General features: G+C 30.7%; 1 protein-coding gene across 1 annotated transcript in view; it reads left to right on the plus strand.

Annotated features, from left to right (window-relative positions):
* The window catches only part of stc (nuclear transcription factor, X-box binding stc), a 34,937-nt gene extending 17,060 nt beyond the window's left edge, over positions 1 to 17,877 (plus strand). The window contains exons 7-13 of the mRNA XM_016074307.3: positions 1,759 to 2,073; positions 4,510 to 4,709; positions 5,388 to 5,618; positions 5,724 to 5,896; positions 7,332 to 7,533; positions 7,623 to 7,768; positions 15,010 to 17,877. Coding sequence (XP_015929793.1) covers positions 1,759 to 2,073; positions 4,510 to 4,709; positions 5,388 to 5,618; positions 5,724 to 5,896; positions 7,332 to 7,533; positions 7,623 to 7,768; positions 15,010 to 15,184 — 1,442 coding nt within the window. The 3' untranslated portion in view covers positions 15,185 to 17,877. The remainder of the gene's footprint in view (positions 1 to 1,758; positions 2,074 to 4,509; positions 4,710 to 5,387; positions 5,619 to 5,723; positions 5,897 to 7,331; positions 7,534 to 7,622; positions 7,769 to 15,009) is intronic.
* Positions 17,878 to 21,465: the final 3,588 nt, after the last annotated feature.

A 21,465-nucleotide genomic window follows, 5' to 3' on the forward strand; every position in this document is an offset into this window, starting at 1 on the left:
ATAGATTTATGTATTGACTTCACTTAATGTACTTTTTTTTCAGTATACAATTTATCTTAATAGTTGAATGTTTATGCAACATAAACATTTCAAGCTTTCCTTTAAGTTAAGTAAATTTAGAGAATTTCATTGAAACTAAGAATGTTCCCTTTTGTTTGCTATTTTATTTTGTAACCATCGTCAAACAGTCAACCCAAATTTGGGTTTACGACTACTAATGTTCAACTCCGTAGCCTTGTAATTTTGAACCCAATTTAGAAGACAAAGGAACTCTTGGATCAAGTATTGGGAGAAATTTGCCTTCGTGGAGGACTTTTTGATGGAACCAACCCGCATTTGCATTACACGGAGAGGAAGACTACGAGAACCAGTTTACCTCATTGGAAGGCGAATGCTCTATCTACTGAACCATCGCGGCTCTTTCTTTTGCTTTGTTTAATTTAAAAAAAAGGGCGTTTTTCCTTTTTGTAATGACTTGAGCTCTTAGTTAACTTAACCTATTACAGCCCAAAGCTATTTACTATTGGTTCTATCAAGGCTAGCTGAATAACTAGTCTGAACCATCTTTTCTGTAAATGTGTTTCAAATATTTTATTTTGTCTGATTGAATAGCTGCAATGTTTAGTTAATTTAAATTTTCTCCATATTTATGATTGTGTTGAAGTGATATTAAAATAATATGCTTGTATAATTCCAAGTATAGCTCAAGGTATCTTTTTTCCCAAAACCAGTTATTTATTTTCATGTATGTATTTTTTATTATTTTTTTAAATAGAGTTAAACTTAAAGTTAATTTCTCAAACCAAAATCACATCTTTTTACCTGCAATATCTTATTATTAATTTCTTTTTTAGTTATTATGGTTGTGCTTAGAAATTCAAACTGGCTGACATTCGTTAGCTACAAAAGATTGATTTAGCTACTGTAGCAATTATTTATCTTGGAAGTTGATTTGTCACAAATTTCTATACATTTTATTATGAACAAGATATACCCTTGAATGAACTCTTAGAAATGTACTCAGTGCATTTTTTAGTTTGTATGTTATGTCAGCCATGCTAACCAATTCATTGTCATCACATCTTTTCTTTTTTTTTTTTTCGGTAAGTGTGCAAGAACAACTTTTAAATTCATCAGACTTTAGAATAAAATTTGATATATATTTTTAATGTTATTTATCTATAAAAGGGGCATTTAAAATAATATATTTATATTATTTTAAATGCAATTTGTTGGATATTTTACATTAACTAACAAGTATTTATGCTTACCAAACATAACTTTAAGACATATTACTTTTGTAAAAAAAGGCCTGATTTATTTAAAAATTCTTTAATTATATCTAGTAACATACTTAGTAGATAATATTTCTTTTCCTGTGATATGAAATCGCAAAAGTTGTTTTGTTTTTATTTATTCATTTATTTCAAAAGTTAAGCATTCTTGTAACAGTCTAGTCCATCTGTAAAGGGGTTATGGAGGTTAGGGTTCCTTAATTTCTGGACCAAACGCGTGATGATGGCAATCATTTTAAACTAACACTACTTTACAGATAAGCATGTAACGATCGATCTGAAACTGGAAAGATTTCTGGCTGCCTTCAGAGATTGAACCCCAATCCCTTACAATGACAGCTGAGTACCTTAACTACTATGGCTCCTTTATTATTTAAATTAAAAAAATGTTGCTCTGGATATATTTGTATTTTATAAGATATAAATAAATGTTTTAAAATATTTCCTTTTTTTTTTTCCTCAGATAAAAACCATAAATGTCAGTCTTCCTGTCATGTTGGACCTTGTCCTCCTTGCCCTCTCAGTACTTCTAGAAAATGTCGATGTGGAGCTAATAACAAAGAATTTAAATGTGCAGAAATTTCCCCAACATTTGATTATACTTGTGAAAAACGTTGTAGCAAACGTAAAGACTGTGGTCGCCATAAATGCCTAAACAAATGTTGCACCAATGCTGAACATAGATGTGAACTGGTATGCAATAAAAAATTATCTTGTGGTAATCATCAATGCCAGGAAACATGTCATGCTGGCAATTGTCCAACATGCTGGAATGTTAGTAAGTAACATTTTATAATTTTTTCTTTTAACTATATTTCTTTGCATTCCTATTACAGTCGAACTCGTTTATAACGAGCACAAAGGGACCGTAACATGTACTCGTTAAATCCGAGTGCTCGTAATAAACGGGTCCTTAAGGCAGGCGTGCAACCAGAAGAGGTCAAATTTTTGAGTTTACATAAAATTTAATTAATACTTACTTACTTTAATTAATTTAATTAATTACTTTTCTTAATTTAACGACAACTATCCCCCCTAACCAGCAAAAAATTTCTAGTTGCGCTACAGTCTTAAAGGAAAGAAGCAATAAACGGAAAGAAAAATAAAGGAAAAGATTCTTACCAAAACATTTATTTTTTTCATTAATCTACATATTTAAAATAGTAATTTGTTAGCTTACTTTGAAGTTTCAGTTCGCGTTTTTTTTTTTATGTCGCACGCATTTCTTATCATTTTGAAAAAAAGATTGCAAGACAGAAAAATATTGCTCGCTAAAACCGGGTCTTGCTCGTTAAAAGCGACTTCTGTTCCATAGACTTAACATTGATCCAACCAAATATTCTCGTTTTCCTCGGTAAATCCGAGTTCTCGTTAAATCCGAGCTCGTTATAAACGAGTTCGACTGTAGTTACATTTATTGAATTTCTCATCATGTACTGTGACTACTAATGCTATATTTTTTTTTCAGATTATGTTAATTAGTATTATAATGTTTTTTCTCAGTATTGGTATTTTGTCCAAAAGAAACCTATTTCTTCTAGGACTGGGGATAAAATTTAATGAACTGAAAAGAACTTACGTAATGATATTATAGAAGTAGCTTAAATTAAAACTAATTAAATTTAATGTTTTCAGAAAGTTATAAAGTTTTTCGCATCCAAATTTTTGGAGGAAAACAAAACAACATTTCATGTTATTTAAGAGTCAGTTTAAGCATTCATACCTAACAGTATTTGATTAAAAATTTAATCTGCTATTTGTAATTGTGATTTCAATATGTGTTTTTAGTAGCATATATATTTAGTTTTAGTTTCGTTAATTTATCTTAATAAAATTTTATTTTACATATATATTTTGTTAGTTCTTTATAAAATTAGGTTTTACTATGCTCATTAATGTAAAATATTAAAAACTAGTTATTTCAAAGTAAATTACGAATAAAATATAGAATTCTTAAAAACTAATTTTTTCTTAAATAATAGAAAGTAAATCTATCTTGTGATCATTTTTTCTAACAAAGCTTTTTTTTAAAAAATACAAATCTTCAATGCGAACGGTTATTTTTTTCTTCACTGTTCCTCATTCTTTCAAAGACTTGGAGAATTTCTACAAACGTTAGTACTGGTTGTGGTTCCATTTTGCCATCTTCATCAGCATTACTTTGCACTTTTTCAACTTAAGAAATCATTTCTGGAGCTGACTACACCAGAAGTTCCAACATTGCACAAACATCAAACATGCTGTTTGAGGCATTTTTCCCAAACTGTAACATATCTTGATTTTTTTCATCATTAATATCAGGAGTTATTGTTGTTCATTTAAAAGCAAATTAACTTCAATATTTTTAAATGTTGGTAGATTTTTTAAGCAATGGACATGGCAATCTGCTAGTTTCAAACATGATTTAAACATTATCATAAACATAATTAGAATAGCATTTGTAACAGAACTGTTGGATAAGACTGTACATATTGGAAATTGAAAGATGCAGGAACAACGGAAGGATGTTTCACTCTATTAAAAAGACCTATAGAAGGTCTATTCCATTAACTAATCTTAATTGAATAAAACTAAAGATATATTTGTTGGTTTAAAATTAATGGTGTTCCATTGGTTAAAAAATCTGACTTCGACCATTAAAAAAATGTAAGTTGTCTCCCGGATGAGCAATTGATTGTAAGATTTTTTTATATTTTTATAATTTGTTTTATTTTTTTGTCACAACATAGCATAATGCATCATAATTGTTCAATATAACATATTATCTGAATTGTAATTTTTCATTTAAATACACTTTATTTAACACTTTTTCTTCCAAAATACCCTTTACAGACATGTAATATCTTTCAGTTGCTGGTCCTTTGCACCAGTAACTAAATTTTCTGAATTTCTGTTCCTGGGTTGGTTAAATAAAGCATTTTGGAAATGTTTTTATTTTTTGAACTCAGAAAATTTTTTAATCTCTACATCTACATTTTTTGATCTACAAGAATTTTCTCCTTGTATTTAAATGATTCTGAAACTCTACGGAACTCATCAATGTTAGAAATTTGTATTAAATGCTTTTCTGTAAGAGTCTGCACTTTTTTGAAAGATTATTCCTTTGTGTATTTTTTATCAGCTTAATCCAATCTTACTTCATTTTTTATAATACCCAAAAAATATTTTAAATATGCTACATAATTTTATATTTATGTGTCACAAATTTTTTTAGGTTTCGATGAGCTTAGATGTCATTGTGGTGAATCTGTTTTATATCCTCCTATACACTGTGGAGTTAAACCACCCGAATGCTCTAAACCATGCATCCGCAGCCACTCTTGTGATCATGAAGTGAAACATACCTGCCACAGTGATGAGACATGTCCACCTTGCACTTCATTGACTGTGAAATGGTGTTATGGTCATCATAAGGTATGCTATTCTTCTATATGGTGATTATTTTTGAACGAGCATTAGATAAAAAGTAGTATCAATGGTAAGCCACTAATATTTTTTTCGTAACATGTTAAACTTTTTCAAAACTAATTTTAAAAAAAAAAAATTTTTTTTTTTGATGCTTACTTATCCTCTTCATGCCGAACTGGCTTATAAGGCCTCAAGTCTTTTTTCTTTTCCTCTACACACTCCTGTCTTTGGCCAGGCAATGCGTTTCTTCCCATTCAGTTAATCCTGCTCTAATAAGATATTCCTTAATGCTTCTTTGCTGTGTTAGTCTCCGTTTCCCTCTTTTTCTCTTTCCATCAGGCGCCCATGAGCTTGCAACATATGCAGGATTGTTTCTATCTGTTTTTAGTATATATTTCAAATTTACAATTGTAATGTTCACTTCAGCAGTAGTTTACAGTGATTTTTTCTTGCCAATGCATTCTATTATTTTTTTTTAATTAAAAAATTTGAATGCATTTAGTGTTAAAGTGCATTTTCAGAAAACAGCTTGAAAATTAATTTATTTTAGAGTAACCTAATTATCTGTGTGCTTATTATTTTATTTTACGGAATTTCCTTGTAAATTTAAATGCCTGTTGATGATAGGTTTATTTTTGTTATTTTTTTCCAGTTTTTTTTATATCTTAAGTTATAATTTTATAGCAATGTGGGAGTGTAATGTGCTTCCTGGATGGAGTTTCATGTGGGATGCCTTGTCAAAACCCTCTCCCATGTGGAAAGCATGAATGCCAGAACACTTGTCACTCTGGTCCCTGTCTTAAACCAAGAGAACAATGCCCTCAAGTATGCTCCACCCCTAGAACTACTTGTGGTCACCCCTGTGGAAATCATTGTCATGATGGTTCATGTCCAGAAACTCCTTGCAAAGCAAAGGTATTTTTCTAGTTAAGGCATTGTTACAAAAAAAAAATTGGATAGTAATTTTTGATGTTTATGTCTGATAAATTGTTGATTTTATTTTGATGTCCTGTATTTAAGGTCACCTTAACTTGCCCTTGTGGACATAGAAGTGAGAAAACCACCTGTTATGACAGCACCAAAACCTATAGGTTGATGTCAGTTTCCGTATTGGCTAGCAAAATGCAAGAAATTAAAGAAGGGCAATCTGTCAATTTGAATGATGTTCTTGGAAGGAAATCAAAAAGTAGCAAGTATGTTTTGGTTTAAATAAAATATTCTTTTTTCTATACAAATTGCTTTCTTATTATTATATTGATTCTCTCACAGATGTTGTGGTATTGTGTACCAGATTAAAATAATCTTTCTGCAAGTGATTTATTGGCTTTTGTAACTAGTTTCAACCCACCTTATTTTGACAAAATTTCTTTAAAAACACTGCGTTTTTGCTAGCTGATCTTTAGTTAGTAGTGTTTTGATTAAGATGTTTTTAAGGTAGGTGCATTTGATGATTTTTTTCATGAATATCGTCAAAGCAAAAGTGGCACCTCACTTTCCACATTAAACTTAGTTTATTGTTTGTTATTTGAATCATTAAATAGGGACATTTTTACTACTTTTATTAATATTTAGTTTTATAATATGTCTATTTATATGTATAATGAGTAAGATACTGAAAGAATTTTTGTGGGGGGGGGGGGAACAAATTTTCCACGAGTGACATTACATTCCTGTACATTCTTCATATCTTTTGAGTACTTTCAAGTGATAAAATATTTGTTCACTACAATATTTTTATTAGTTTAGATTATATCATTGAATCAATCTTTTCTCTAACCTTTCTCCTTTTTTTTCCGCTTTGACTTTTAAGTTTTCAAATAATTTAGGTCTCAAAGTAGTCATATTTTAAAAATGAAGATTTACTTATGCAAAAGTTTTTGAAAATTGTTTCATAGAAACTGAGTTATGCTCTTAATGACAGGATTTAATATGAGCTTTTTTACATTAAACCAACCATTTATTAAAAGTTTCCTCAATAAACCTGTAATCGCTTTAAATCAGGACACAAAATATGACAATTTCGAATGTGTTTCTAGTGTATTTAAACTGGATTTTATCCTGATCCTGTTGGCAGGAATGCAGTAGATCATGTGAACGATGTTCGGAGGAAATTCAGACTGCTGTGAGAAAATTCTTGGTCTGATTTAAAATAAAGAAGATTGCTAGATAATTTTTTGCTGTAAAAAATTTGTTATTGCACAAAAACTTTGTAATTCAATTTATTTATCTGTTTTAATTCATTAAGATAAGGACCTTAAATTTAGTTGTAAAAATTATAATATTCAATTATTTGTATTTTTTAAACAAAAAATTATTAAATATACAAATTTGACTTTGCAAAATTGTTTTAAAAAGTTATTATTGCTTAAAAGAAAGCTTTATAACTTTGGGGGAAATTTCAAACCAAAAAAAAAAAAAAAAAAATTCTGGGGAAATATTATTCTGCGCTTCTGCATGTTGGTAGCTGTAAAATGATATCTTATTACAAGCGGAGCTATTTCTAGGTAAATTTCACTAGAGTTTATTATTTTAAATTTTTTGAAAAACCTAAATCTAAAATTTTAAACTTATTTTTATATCATGCCAATTACAATGAAATAATTAAAATGTTGCTGAATTCCTTCTTAGATTGCAGTGTAATGAAGAATGTGCCGTTCTGGAAAGAAATAAACGGCTAGCTATTGCTTTACAAATACAGAACCCAGATTTGTCTTGTTCACCTGGCCCTCCAAGTTATTCTGAATTTTTAAAAGCAGAAGCTAAGAAAAGTCCATCATTTGTGTCTGATGTTTATAGCAAAATAAGTGACCTTGTTCAGTTAGCTAAAGAGGTAAAAAATTTTGGCATGTAATTTGTGTTAAAAAGTTACACATTAATTTCAAAAGGTGAGATATATTTTTAATGTTGCCATTGTTGCAGTCAAAACAGAAATGCAGGAGCCATTCTTTTCCTCCAATGAACCGAGATCAACGTAGGGTAGTGCATGAACTTGCTGAATTTTTTGGTTGTGAAACTCAGAGCTACGATGAAGAACCCAAGAAAAATGTAGTTGTTACTGCTTATAAGTAAGTTTTTAAAAAAAAATTTCATGTTTGTTATGGTAATGTCTATTGGGTTTATGCTATTGATATAAATTTCAAAAATTTTATTGAATGTCTATCTTAAAAAATGAGATTTAAGAAATTTAATTGAATTTGTTAACTTTCCTTAAAGCTGTTAATAAATTCTATAAAAATGTAATGTTCAGTTAAATTTTTATTACTCTGAAAAGTCTATGCTTAAACTTGAACAGTAATATTGTACTTTTTTCAAAAAATGCTGTTATCTCTATTAATATTATTATACTTAAAATTTTATTAGTATTAATGAGTTTTTTGGCTTCTTCTGATTTCACTTATCTGATAACATGGAACTATAATAATTTGTCTGAATCGTCTCTACCTTCAGACTAAATATATTTTTTGTGCCTTCTTGTTATTTTTTCTGGGCCTTACTTCCATTTCAATGTAAAAGAATTTTTTCTATTCTTTTCCTGGATATACGTTAAAAAAATTATGGGAAAAATATTATCAATTTCTGTATTTTCCACCCTTTTAATGTGTTACAGTACAAAGGGAATGGTTAGGATAACTTATTGTACTTTTTCCCTAACATGAATCTTACACAGCTGTTAATTCTATATGTGAAAGTATTAATACAACTTCCAAAGCTACTCAGTTATCTACTCTATGTCACTCTGATTATTATTTCAAGGGTAAATTCTATAAAACGTTTCCCTATCTGCCCTGTTTTGTGATTTACTTACTTAACTTATATCATTTCTTTGTTGTTGTTTTTTATGCATATTTGTGTGATGTATTTTTGCAATCTTACTATTATATCACAATATACAAAAGTAAGGCTAGTAATTGACTAACTTAATCTTAGAAGCACAATATAAGTTACTTAAAAACTTTGCATTTATACCCAAAATTCTTCTAAATAGGCATGAGATTTGTTGTTAATATGCAAATAAAATCTCATTTTTCCTCTCCTTCTCAAATAAGTTGCGCGAGTTGCGTGATGTAATACAACGACTTCCCGATAGGGGAAATAGATATATATTTGTTGAAGAAGCTGACTAGTTGTTGGTTGATTCAGATGTGTAGCACTGTGTGTGCGAACTATTGTTTCCTCATATTATGTTTTAATAAATACTTTATTTGCCGGCATTAGCCTCTGTGTTATTCAACCAAACAACAGTGGTAGCAGAGCGTGGTTTACGATAATCATGGAGAAAGACTTAGCTTTTGGAATTCCGAAGTTGACTGGAACTAATTATCATCTTTGGGCCATGAAAATGGAAGCGGTTTTGAATCTCATAAAACTAATGTCGGCAGTGACAGAGGAAGCTCCAACTGACCCTGGTAAATTGCAAGTTTGGGAAACTACTAACCAAGATGCCGTATCATACTTGAAATTGTCTCTATCAGACGAACAGGCTTTGCAATATGCAGAAGAAAAGAATGCAAAAGCTTTGTGGACAAGAAATAAAACTACCTACACTGGGCTTGAGGAAGATAGAAAGATTGATGCGGGTGCCGAACTTAAGAGCTTAGAAATGCTGGATTCAGAAGCTGTAAACGATTATATAGCTCGAGCTAAGGGATTATCGACTAAGTGTGCTTCCTTGGGACTGAAAATATCTGACAGAGAATTAGTGTTCTACACGGTCAGAGGTCTAGCTGGAAAATATGAGCGCATAAAACAAGTTTTAAAAACGCAACGAGAAAAGTCGATAGAAGAAATACTTGAAGTCTTAAGGGAAGAAGAAAAAGATTTACTACAGAAATCCCGTGGACATAGAAATTTGGAATCTGCATATGCTACTCAGAAGAAGAGTTTACCTAGAAAAATTTGCTACTCCTGTAGACGACCGGGACATATAGCAAGGGATTGTTATTCGAAACATCAAGAAGTGGGAACAGATAGAGACTACAAAACATCGACCAGCAGAGCAAAAGGTCGCCGAAAACCAAATTTTCAAGAGACATTGGTATCTGAAAGTGCTACTCCAGACGATTACGCCTTAGTTTCAGCTGAACAGAAAGGGCAAGTGGACGAATGTTGGATCCTGGATAGCGGAGCCACGTCTCATATGTGCAAGGATGAACGCTGGTTCGAATCTATAGATGCTTGCGACAGTAAAATATACCAGGCAGGTAAGACTTTTACATTAGATACTAAAGGAACCGGAACTGTTAAAGCTATTTCACTAAGTAATAATGCAAAAATTATAATTAGTAATGTATTGTATGTACCAGAATTACGTCATAATTTACTGTCAGTTACATGTTTAATGGATTTGGGGTTTAATGTAAAATCACATTCAAACTCAGTATTAATTATTGCTCCTAATGGACGCGTAGTTTTGAAAGCTTTAAATGTGAATAAAAAATTAGAAGCTAAGCTAAAACCTAATGTTAATAACGAGGTATGTCTTTCTGAGTGTAACAAAGTTAAAAATAACGCTGAAATGAATGTAATCTGGCATAAAAGATTGTGTCATTTAAATGCTGATTATATGCGTAAAATGTGTAAAATGTTAAATTTAAAAATTTATAATGAATTGTCTTGTGAATCATGTGATATTTCTAAGATTACCAGAAAACCTCATTTTAGTATTTTAACTCCTCAAAGTTCAACAACTTTAGAATTAATACATGGTGATTTGTGTGGACCATTCCCAGTTAAGTCCTTAGGTAATTCAAGATATTTTTTAATATTAGTAGATGATTTTTCTGGCATGTATTTCACTTATTTTCTTAAGAACAAAACCGAAGTATTTGATAAAATTGTAAGTTTTAAGCTAAAATTTGAAAACTTAATAAATAAGAAAATTAAGAAATTCCGTAGTGATAATGGTCTTGAGTTTGTAAACAAAGATCTTGAGTTTTATTTCACTGAATGCGGAGTTACACATGAAAAATCTGTGCCGTACAACCCAGAAAGTTTGGGTAAAGCTGAACGAGCTAATAGAGTTTTGTTAGATAGAGCTAGAACATTAATCTATGATAGTAAACTTCCTTTAAATTTTTGGGCTGAAGCAATAGCCTATGCAACGCATGTTACTAACCTAACTCCTCGAAAAGGTAAAACTGAAGTTCCAAAAGAATTATTTTTTAATAAGAAGCAGAACTATAAATATCTACGCGTTTTTGGATCTACAGTATACTATTACGTTCCTAAAGCTTTAAGACACAAACTTTCTATTCCAGGTAAAAAAGGTATTATGTTGGGATATTCGAATGAAAGACGAGCTTATCGTATTTACGACCCTGAAAGAAATAAAGTAATCCAAGAGCGTTCAGTAAAATTTAATGAGAAATTATTAGGTAGTAGTAATTTGTTTAGTGAGGATAAATTTAATGACATCGATGAATTTTTTAATATCCAAACTAATGTAGAAGACCAAAATACACGTTTTGAATTTCCACTGGATTTGAAAGATACCCGAGATCTAAGTGAAACTACAACTCGCGGTCGTCCAGTAAGTTCAACTAAAGAAAAAATTAGGGAATTAAATGAACAACGAATAATTGAAGACGAAAACAGGTTACTAGAGCTAGGTGTACGTCGATCAGATAGAATAAAGGAAAAAGCAAGTTCGAACTTAGTAACTAATATTCCGGGTAATTTTGATGAAGCTAAACGTGATAAAAATTGGTTAAAATGGGAAAAAGCAATGAATGAAGAATTAAATTCCATTCACGAACACGATGTTTGGGATCTGGTTGATAAACCTGAAAATGTAAAAATTGTTAAGAGTAAATGGGTTTTTACGATGAAAGAAAATAAATACAAAGCTAGGTTAGTAGCAGCAGGTTTTAATCAAGTAAAAAATCGTGATTATTTAGAGTCTTATTCACCCGTGTTAAGTACCGAATCTTTGCGTTTGTTGTTAGCATTATCTGCCAAATTAAATTTAGAAGTAAAATTTTTAGATATTAAAACTGCATATCTTTATAGTAATTTGGAAGAAACTGTATATATGACTATTCCCCCAGGTTTTAAACATTTGTATGGTGAAAATAAAGTATGCAAGTTAAAACGTAGTCTTTACGGATTACCACAATCAGGTCGAAATGGGCATTTACATCTTAAACGGGAATTAGAAAAGCTTGGTTTAAAACAGCTAGCTTCGGATAATTGTATTTTCACTAGAATAGAGAATTCTAAGTATTTTTATATTGGAATATACGTAGACGACTTAATAGTTATTTATTCAGATTTGCAAATGTATAATGATATAGTGGGAAAATTATCTCGGATATTTGAAGTGAAAGAAAGTAAAGAGAATAAATTTCTAGGTATAGAAATAAATAAAAGTGAGAAAGGCGTAACTTTGTCTCAAACTGAATACATAAACTATTTACTGCAGAAACATGGTATGTTTGATTCTAAATGTGTAAAAACGCCAATCGTAAGAGGTGAGGATAGGAGTTTTAATTGTTCAAACGAAATGGTTAACCAAACACAATATCAAGAATTAATAGGGGAACTTTTATATCTCTCGAACAGAACACGACCAGACTTAGCATTTGTCATGAGCTACTTATCTCAATTTAATCATAAGCCTGAGAAACGACATTTTAATTTAGCTAAAAGAGTGTTAAAATATCTCAATGGTACAAAGGATAAAAAATTATTTTTTAGTAACAAATCAGGACTTTTGAATGCTCATGCCGATGCAAGCTGGGGAAATGCTGAAAATGGGAAATCATTTTCAGGAGAAATTGTAATGTTAGGTGATTCTTTAATTTTATGGAAGAGCAATAAGCAAAAAACAGTTGCTCTATCTACTTGTGAAACGGAACTTGTTTCTTTAGGTGGTGTCTGTAGAGAACTAATGTGGATATTAAATTTATTGGAAGAATTGCATTGTTCTATATTTGTAAAGAAACCTGTGACCATTTCGTCTGACAATCAATCTGCAATTGATTGGTTGAATAGTGCAAAATCATCTTCTAGAACGAGACATATAAATTTGAAACTTCATTACGTAAAGGATATAATTGGCAAAATTATTAAAGTAGAGTATGTGCAAACGGACGAAATGATCGCAGATTTCCTAACTAAAGCTGTAACTTTTGACAAGCTCACTTGGACTGTGTCACAAATAAATTTAATTGATTAATTGTTAATAAGTTTAAGTTGTATGAGAAATTTAGTATATTTATGTTTCATATTTTGAGGAAAAATGTGTATTTATTCGCAGGGGGAGTGTTGTTAATATGCAAATAAAATCTCATTTTTCCTCTCCTTCTCAAATAAGTTGCGCGAGTTGCGTGATGTAATACAACGACTTCCCGATAGGGGAAATAGATATATATTTGTTGAAGAAGCTGACTAGTTGTTGGTTGATTCAGATGTGTAGCACTGTGTGTGCGAACTATTGTTTCCTCATATTATGTTTTAATAAATACTTTATTTGCCGGCATTAGCCTCTGTGTTATTCAACCAAACAACAAGATTCTTCTGACTTTTGATGGAATTTTTTACTTCTCAAAAAGAAAATCATGAATGAAAATGCTTTGTTAAATTTCTATTTTTCTTATAATATTTATACATTATTTTTTTTTTTGTTTTACTTTATCATTATTATTTTATTCTTCTTAATCATTATTTATGTATACAGCTTAACAATTTGTTTGACTGTTAATGTACAAAAACTAAACTAAACTCAGTGGCACGACAGCCCATAGGGGGCCAAGGCCTACTGTACCCACCTCAGTCTTCTTGACCTTGAACTCTGAGGTGCAGGAGCAGGTTCCGGCCTGGTGGTCAGCCGAACGTGTAAGCCCCGGTGTTTAGTTCCCAAACATGCTTGATACTCATTTACTGACCCACTGAAGGGGTGAAAGGCTGAGTCAACCTTGCCGCGGCCTGAGAATCGAACCCAGGACCTGTCCTGTGGCACGGGAGCGGAAAGTGCTACCATTCGGCCACCGAGCATCCTGTTAATGTACAATGTGCCTTGAAAAACTGACCACCCTGAATAGCTTTTGACCCAATGATCAGATCTTTATGTTCTAATACTGGCTCTCAATGGTTCAAGGGGGTGACTTGAAATATAGTTAAGTCAAGTATAGTTAGTGCGATATTTTAAGTTACGAAATCAGACAAAAAAAACCTTCTTTGTCTGAATAAATTTACCTTTTTTTTTTTAACAGATTCAGATTGCTGACTCCCAAAATATAGGGAGTAGTTGCAATCTGGGAAATATGGTTCCCATAGTTTGGTCAGGAGAGAGATCCAAAGTTAGGACCTCTTAATGTTAATTTCACTTTTTGCATATTTTGCCATATTGCAAATTTTTTTTAAGTGAATTGAAAATTTTTGCACATAATTATAAAATTCGTTTATCGAAATATAATTCTTTACGAAAAATAAATTTTAGTAAATATTTATTGTTTTATTTTTAATCTTTATCTTTGTATACAATTAAGTATACTTTGTAACAAATATACTAGTATACTAGTACAAAGTATACTTTGTGACAAAGTATACTTTGTTACAATTATCTACTAGTATACTAGTATAATTATCTACTAGTATACAATTATCTACTTTGTACTAGTATACTAGTACAAAGCATTCTTTGTAACAAAGTATACTTTGTTACAATTATTACTAATTTCATAATTGTGTGCTGCAATTCGCTTAAAAAATTGTGTGATGGCAAAATATGAAGGGAAAAATGGACATTAAGGGATCCAAACTTTGGAGCACTGTCTAGACAAAACTATAGGGACCTTATTTTCCAGATTGCCTCTACCTCCTGCATTTTGGGGGTCAGAAATCCGAATCTGATAGTTTAATCTGAGAAAGTATGTTTTTGTGTCTGATTTCATAACTTAAAATATCGTCTGCACTAACTAATTAGCCCACCAATTTAAAACCCACCAATCACTCTCTTGACATTAAGGTTGAGTTCTAAAACTCGAAGATTCATTTTTATATGATCCTGTATTACAAAATTTGAAGATCCAGGGTGGTCCATTTTTTTTTTTTTTTTGAACACTGTACACATACAGTAAAAAACAACTTTAAGTATGTAAATAAATCTAATGTGTTTTTGTGCAAGTCACATACTTTTTTGTTTATTTATTTTTTATGATTTGAGTTATTTTCGAACCTTTTTTTCCTTATCCTGTGTATGAAATATTGTTTTTAATTTTTAATACTTTACTTGGAAATTCAAAATTATATTAAATTTGTCTCACTGCAATCACTAATTACATTCTCTATTTTTTCCCCATTTTAGAACAAAATGTTGGCTTCCTTTTGTTCATATAATGACTGTTGTTGAAAGGGACATGGGATTTAGAAAAGGGCCTCTCCCTGTTGTGATTCCACGTGACACGAAGAATTCTTCTGGTGCTAGTAGTGCAGTTAGCAATCAAAAGAAAAAAATAGATTATTTTGACTATAAAGAGTAGAGGTTATATTTTTTAAAATTTATGTATGTTTAAAAAAAACTGTATATAACATGTTGTACATAAAAAATTGTTTACAATTAAAGGATTTTCTGAATTCATGTAAGGAAATAGTCAAGAGGAAAAAAAAGTGGTAATGATTTATTGTGTTTCATTTTCATCTTTTTTGAATGGATTCATTTCAAGTACTTAATTTTTGTTTTTGCTCTTTGTTATAATTCCTTTTTTTTTCATTCATTTCCTATTTAAAAAAAAATCAAATTCAGTTATATCATATTTAAAAGGTAGTGGTTCATGTTTTCATATTATTATCTTCATTATGACAATTGTTTGAATTAATCCTAACTTAACATTTGTTCCAATTAGTTAGTGAATTAGTAAGCCCAGAAAAAAGTCATTCTATTGAAAATCCTCCGTAATTGACCTGTTTCCTAACTGATTGTTTCATTAATATAAATTTTATTTTGTATTTATTGCATTTAATACACAGCAATAGAATCTTTTGGGCTTATTCAACTTTCAGATATCAGCTAGAAATATTTATAAATGCTGTACTTATCAAGTCTGAAAGTTTTTTTTATTGTTTTATTAGTTTCGAAAATTATTACAACAGTAATGTCTATTAAATATGTACTTTCAAAAACCTAGACAATTTATTTTCCTTACTGTTAAAAGTATTTATCGTTTTATGAAACCTGCATTTAATTTTGACTTCCAAAATACTTTCCTCTGAAAAGTTAAAACCTGCTGCTGTGTTATGTTGATTGAAAATTAAATGTTTTCTTTGGAAAGTTATTTAGTATGATATTTTTTCAAAACAGAGGTAGCATATTTCAAAACATTATGATCAAAGTTTTTTGTACTATTAATACAGATGCAAGTTGTGCTCATACGAGATGTGCTTTCAATTTATTCATAACTTATAAAATGCCTTTTCATATTGGCAACAATGAGCAGAAATTTGATAAATCAAGTGAGTGAAAATTATAAAAAAATTTAAATGCCTTTGAAATTGGAGTGTAAATTTTATGCCTTAAATAAAGCGCTGAAACAAATTTTGCTTATGTCTTTCAAGAGGGCAATGCTTGAATTAATTATTTAATTCCTCTTATTTCTTTAAATTCCTAAATTTATATATATTTAAATAGATTTTCAGAATGATCTACTATTATGCTACTTATGTGAAATGAGGTTACTCAAATATTTATATTTTTATCATAAGTTTTGTATTTTGCTTTTTTTAAATACATTTTACAAGAGAAATGTAGATACTGTTCCATTTGGGGAGAAGAAAGTTGTAAAAAAATTCATTAAACTATTTACTGATGCTTAATTGTGATAATAGGTACCCAGTATACTAATATATGTACTATGGTAATTGAATTTTTATGACCTGCCAAAATGGAATAGTACCTAAGTGTATAAAAATCAAAGGTTTCACAGCGTCTTTATGTTTTTGTATTTTTCTTTTAAAAAATTCATTCAGAGCTAATCTGAACCATTGAGTGACATTGTGAACTTGGAATGCAGAGACATTTAACCCCTTAACGATCGGTTAATTTTCAGGAAAACGGTCATAAAAGTGCCTATTTTGCCAAATACATGTATTTAATTAGTGCTGACATCTAGTTTAAAATAAACTAACTATCTACAATTACCTTAAAAATATCCTGGTACTGCCATCAGGCGTGTAAAATGAGAAATAAAATGTTTTCCGGGCAAAAGAAATGAATTAGTTTTATTCTTATTGGCACGTTACTACTGAACACTCCAGCCCTAAATTTCACGGGAATGAGAAATAGAGGGCGAATCCTCACCTCATCATTTTCAAGGGGGCGAGAAGGAAGGAGTTAAAAGAATCTGCAAAAACAGTTCTAGGAGTTGGTGAGCCCAGCGAGTAGGGATAAAGCTCCCTATTACTGTAATATTACTTAATGTAACATTAAGATTATTAATAATTATATGATTCAGAATTATTAAATAAGTTTTAAAATCATATTTTTCCCTAAAACAAACTAAAAAAAAATCATAAAGTGAAGGGCTAAGTTTGCACTTTAATAAATGTCAAGATTTGAATATTATCAGAATTATTTACTCCAAAGGAAGACTAATTTCAAACTTTTACTTACTTCTGGTGGTGCAATATCATATTTTTTGCATCATTTTTGCAAGCTTTGATCATGATCTTTCAAAATGTGCTGGTTGTTTTGGCCTGTAAAATTTTTCACAGCAGTTAATAAAACTGTAAATTCTATTTTCATAGAGTTTGCACGGTATGAATCTAAATTTTTTTCACAAACTTTAATGCAATTGTTTGAACAAAAGAAATACGAATTTTTTTTATTTAAAATTCACTATATATTTATTGTTATTAGTTTTCTAATATCTATATTTATAAATCCTTTACACAAAGAGCTTTTGACTAATAATAAAAACATATTTATGTACCGATTTTCAATACTCAGAAATATTTATTCTGTATATTTTGTTAAATACTCCAAAAGACTTATAAACTTTACAAATACATTTCATTTTGTACTGCATATTTATAATGAGTAATTATTATTTATTTAAGTAAATATATGTAACTGTAAACTTTTGTATTGATGTCTTAATAATGTTAAACAAACACTAAATAACATGTTTGTTATTAGTGTTTGAATTTTTCTATTATTAAATTTGTTTTTGACTGTAAACTGTTGATTTCTTATACTTCAAGCATTTTTTTTTTAAATGTGGGAGATATTGCATGACATTTGTCTGTTGTCATTACTAGTTATTTTTCAGAATGTAAGATTCTCGAACTTAAAGAGGTGCGAATAGCAAATCTTATTTAAAATCCTCCATGAAGAGGAATTTATCCCAATGATTAATCCAGAGCCGTAATGACTCAGGGGATAGTGCTTTCGTCTCCCAATGAGACGAACCGGGTTCGAATCCCAGTCGATACGAATTCCGCATCCGTCTTGCACCGACCACAGTGCTGCCGTGAAATATCTTCAGTGGTAGAGCGATCATGGGTTAGAGTCCCCTTCCCGTCAGGCTAACCATAGGAGGTTCTCATGGTCTTCCTCTCCATGTAACGCAAATGCGGGTTAGCTTCATTAAGAAGTCCTCCACGATGGTGAATTTTTCCCAATACTCGATCCAGGAGTTTTCTTGTCTTCAAAATTAGTAGTCGTAAACCCATAAAATTGGGTCGGCTGTTCAACGACAGTTATAAAATGATTAATCCAAAAGTTCTCTTTTCTTTTGTGTTAGCTTTAAAGTTCAGGAAATTGAGCATTGATAGACATAAGTCTGAAGAGTATTGATTGTTCAATGATCGTTATAAAAAATATAATGTTTTAATAACAGTGCAGGATTTTTTCCAGAATGGTCATTGGAATTGAAATTCCTCCTGCCACTTATGTGGATACTATTTTTCTCTATTTCAGCTGTTGTTTAGTCCATAGAAAAAGTAACTTTATCCACAACAGCATTATTGACTCGACCAAATTTGCATACCCATAGAAAAAAAATGTAGAAAATCGTTTTTCCCCTGAATAGGTTTCTAACCCTAGTCTAATATTTGAGTACATTAACCAGTATTTTACAGGTTTATTTTCTCATGTGTATAAAGTAATTTTGGTGCATTCTAGATTAACCCTAATAGCAGCTAAAATTTTTCTTTTTGACGTTACATGGTGCGTAGCGTTTTTAAAAAGTGCTTTTTATCGGTTTTCGTTATTTAAAAGCCCTTAAAGGACTTTTTTCATGGGGTGTTTTTAAAAAGTGCTTAATTTTTCCCTTTCGAAAATGAGATTTTTTCCACGTTACCATGTTGATTTTCGCCATATATTATGCAAAAGAGTGCTTTTCACATTGTTCTATTCAACGTTTTCACAATTCATTTCGGCCTACCGTCGGTTCATAGCGTATCAAAGCGCCAATCATTTTACATGTTTGATGAAATATTTGCGAGTCCGTATGTGCATCTACTGAGCTTGGTTTGGTGAGATTATTGCACTCTCATGTGCAACTCTACTGAATTTTGCAAGATATTCTCAATTCCAAGCTCCATTTTCCACACTCTGATATCGTACCGAAAAATCTCTCGATCTTTTTCTAATGGCTAGTATAATCTACAAAAGAGTTTTTTGTCAGAATCTAGTTAATTTTATCATGATCATGTCAAGTCTGACAATTATTTTGCATTTTATTGGTGCATTGCTTAAAAATATTTTTTGAGTACTTAAAAGGTGCTTATTTTTTGTTAAAAGATTTGGCTATGCACCTTGTGTTAGTTCTGATTTATAGCCAGCTATAGCATAATAACCAGACAACAGTATAATTTGCTTACATTATACACCATTAAGTAACGGAAAGGACTATTTGTTTACATAAAAATTTCACAATAACGTAGCACGCTGAAAATGGCCTGCAAAGTTGCTATTGCAACTTGGCATCTAAACTGTCGTAAATATTAATAAAAATATGAGAAGAAAAGGTGAGTTGTTGATCTAGTTCACAGCCTTTGCTTAAGTACCGTATTGTAACCATTTTTTTTGTTTAAGGCAATGCGTTTAATATTTCAGGAAATGCAATTTCCTAAGAATTTATACTAATGATAACTTATTACTAATAGTTAAATAATACTAATTAATACTAATAGTTAAAGGTAAGTTTTGAAGTAAATATTTTTTTTCTTTTGTTAATCTTTTTCTCTTAGTGAAAGTTCAAGTATCCCAGTCAAATATTTTCTGACTTCAAATAGGTATTGATTTTTAAAAGTCTTATATTTTTCTTTTCAATTGTAAGAAATGAGAAAAAATAGACGTGATCATATAAATCATCATGTTGAAATTATTTGAACTTTTAAATAGGAAATTATCTATGAAATATATTTCCAGTGAATGTAGACTTAAAAAAATAATTATAAAGGTGGTTTTAAGGTCTTTTCTTTATTATTATTATTACCGAATTTTTAAGAAATTTCATTTCAATTAAAAACGCGTTATTTATTTAGGTGAGGAAATAGCATTTAATAAGAAGTTGATTACTTTTCTGATTCTTCAATAGATTTTAGATATGGCATCATATAAATTAGATTTCACTAAATTTGTCCAATATATTACTAATATTACTAGTCCTGCAGTGAAGTGATCGTTAAGACACTGTTCCCAGCAGATCACCGAAGTCAAGCATCACTGTCTGCGGGTGGGTGACCACTTGGATCAGTCTGCGTAGGGAGGGTGTGCGGTATTGGTCATCGTTAAACTGTTCTACCGTAAAGTGCTCGACTTCGCGTGCAGGTCGTCGGGCTACCGAAGTGGGGGTGCCATTCTCTCTGCAGAGGATCAAAATTGTGATGGCATATCTTCGGATCATCCACAGGGTTGTTTCCCATACCGTCGCCAATAGACCATTGTGCAGCTCTAGTGCGACGTAAATGAACTACAACAGCAACTAATGGTGCTAAAGACATTTTTATACATTGTCAGACGAATTTATTTTCAGATGCTCACTAATTATTAACTCACTGATATAATTTCCCCCCTAATTAAAATTGACCAAAGTGCTTATTTTTTTAGATATAGGAGCTAAATATAGATTGAATGCTGTACCTTCTACTCCAGACCGAACTCAAGTGTCGAAGGGATCAAGACAGTGAGGGAAAATTCTAAATATGCTTTTAATTCTCTTTATTAAATTTTCACATATAAACTGATGATGGATATTTACACTCTATATAGCAGTATCTTGCGATTCGTGTGAAAATACAAAGGCGCCACTTAATCATAATTCGAGATATAAAGCGTACGGTATTTTAGATTTTCTTCAAATTTTTCTGACAAAATTATGCCAATACAATACTGCCATCATCTGCTTTTGATAGATATATTTAAATAATATACAGTTGCCTGTTTTTAGATTTTTGATCATAATAATTTTTTGTTGTTGTTATTAACACGTTGAATGCCATGGGGGTCACTGCAGACCGGCACTGAATTTGTTCGTAGCACCACGGGGGTCACCGGTGACCGTCGAAGTTAAGATTATTAAAAACACTTAATTCGAGTAAATTTTTAATACTTTTAATTTTTTTAATATTATTATCGTTACCAAAATGGTTTGAAGAAATTAATGCAATACATACTGAAAAAATCATTTTGGCTAGACGGGCACTCATATTCGGGTGACAGTAAAGTTTCTGATCGGGCCGCGCGACGCTTATTTAACTACTTGCGAGGGACATTCGTATGGATTTGATTTGATTTGATTTGTTCATTTACGTCACACTA

Source organism: Parasteatoda tepidariorum, chromosome 4 (assembly GCF_982258835.1).
Source record: "Parasteatoda tepidariorum strain Cologne lab strain chromosome 4, Ptep-v5.0, whole genome shotgun sequence".
Lineage (NCBI taxonomy): Eukaryota > Metazoa > Arthropoda > Arachnida > Araneae > Theridiidae > Parasteatoda > Parasteatoda tepidariorum.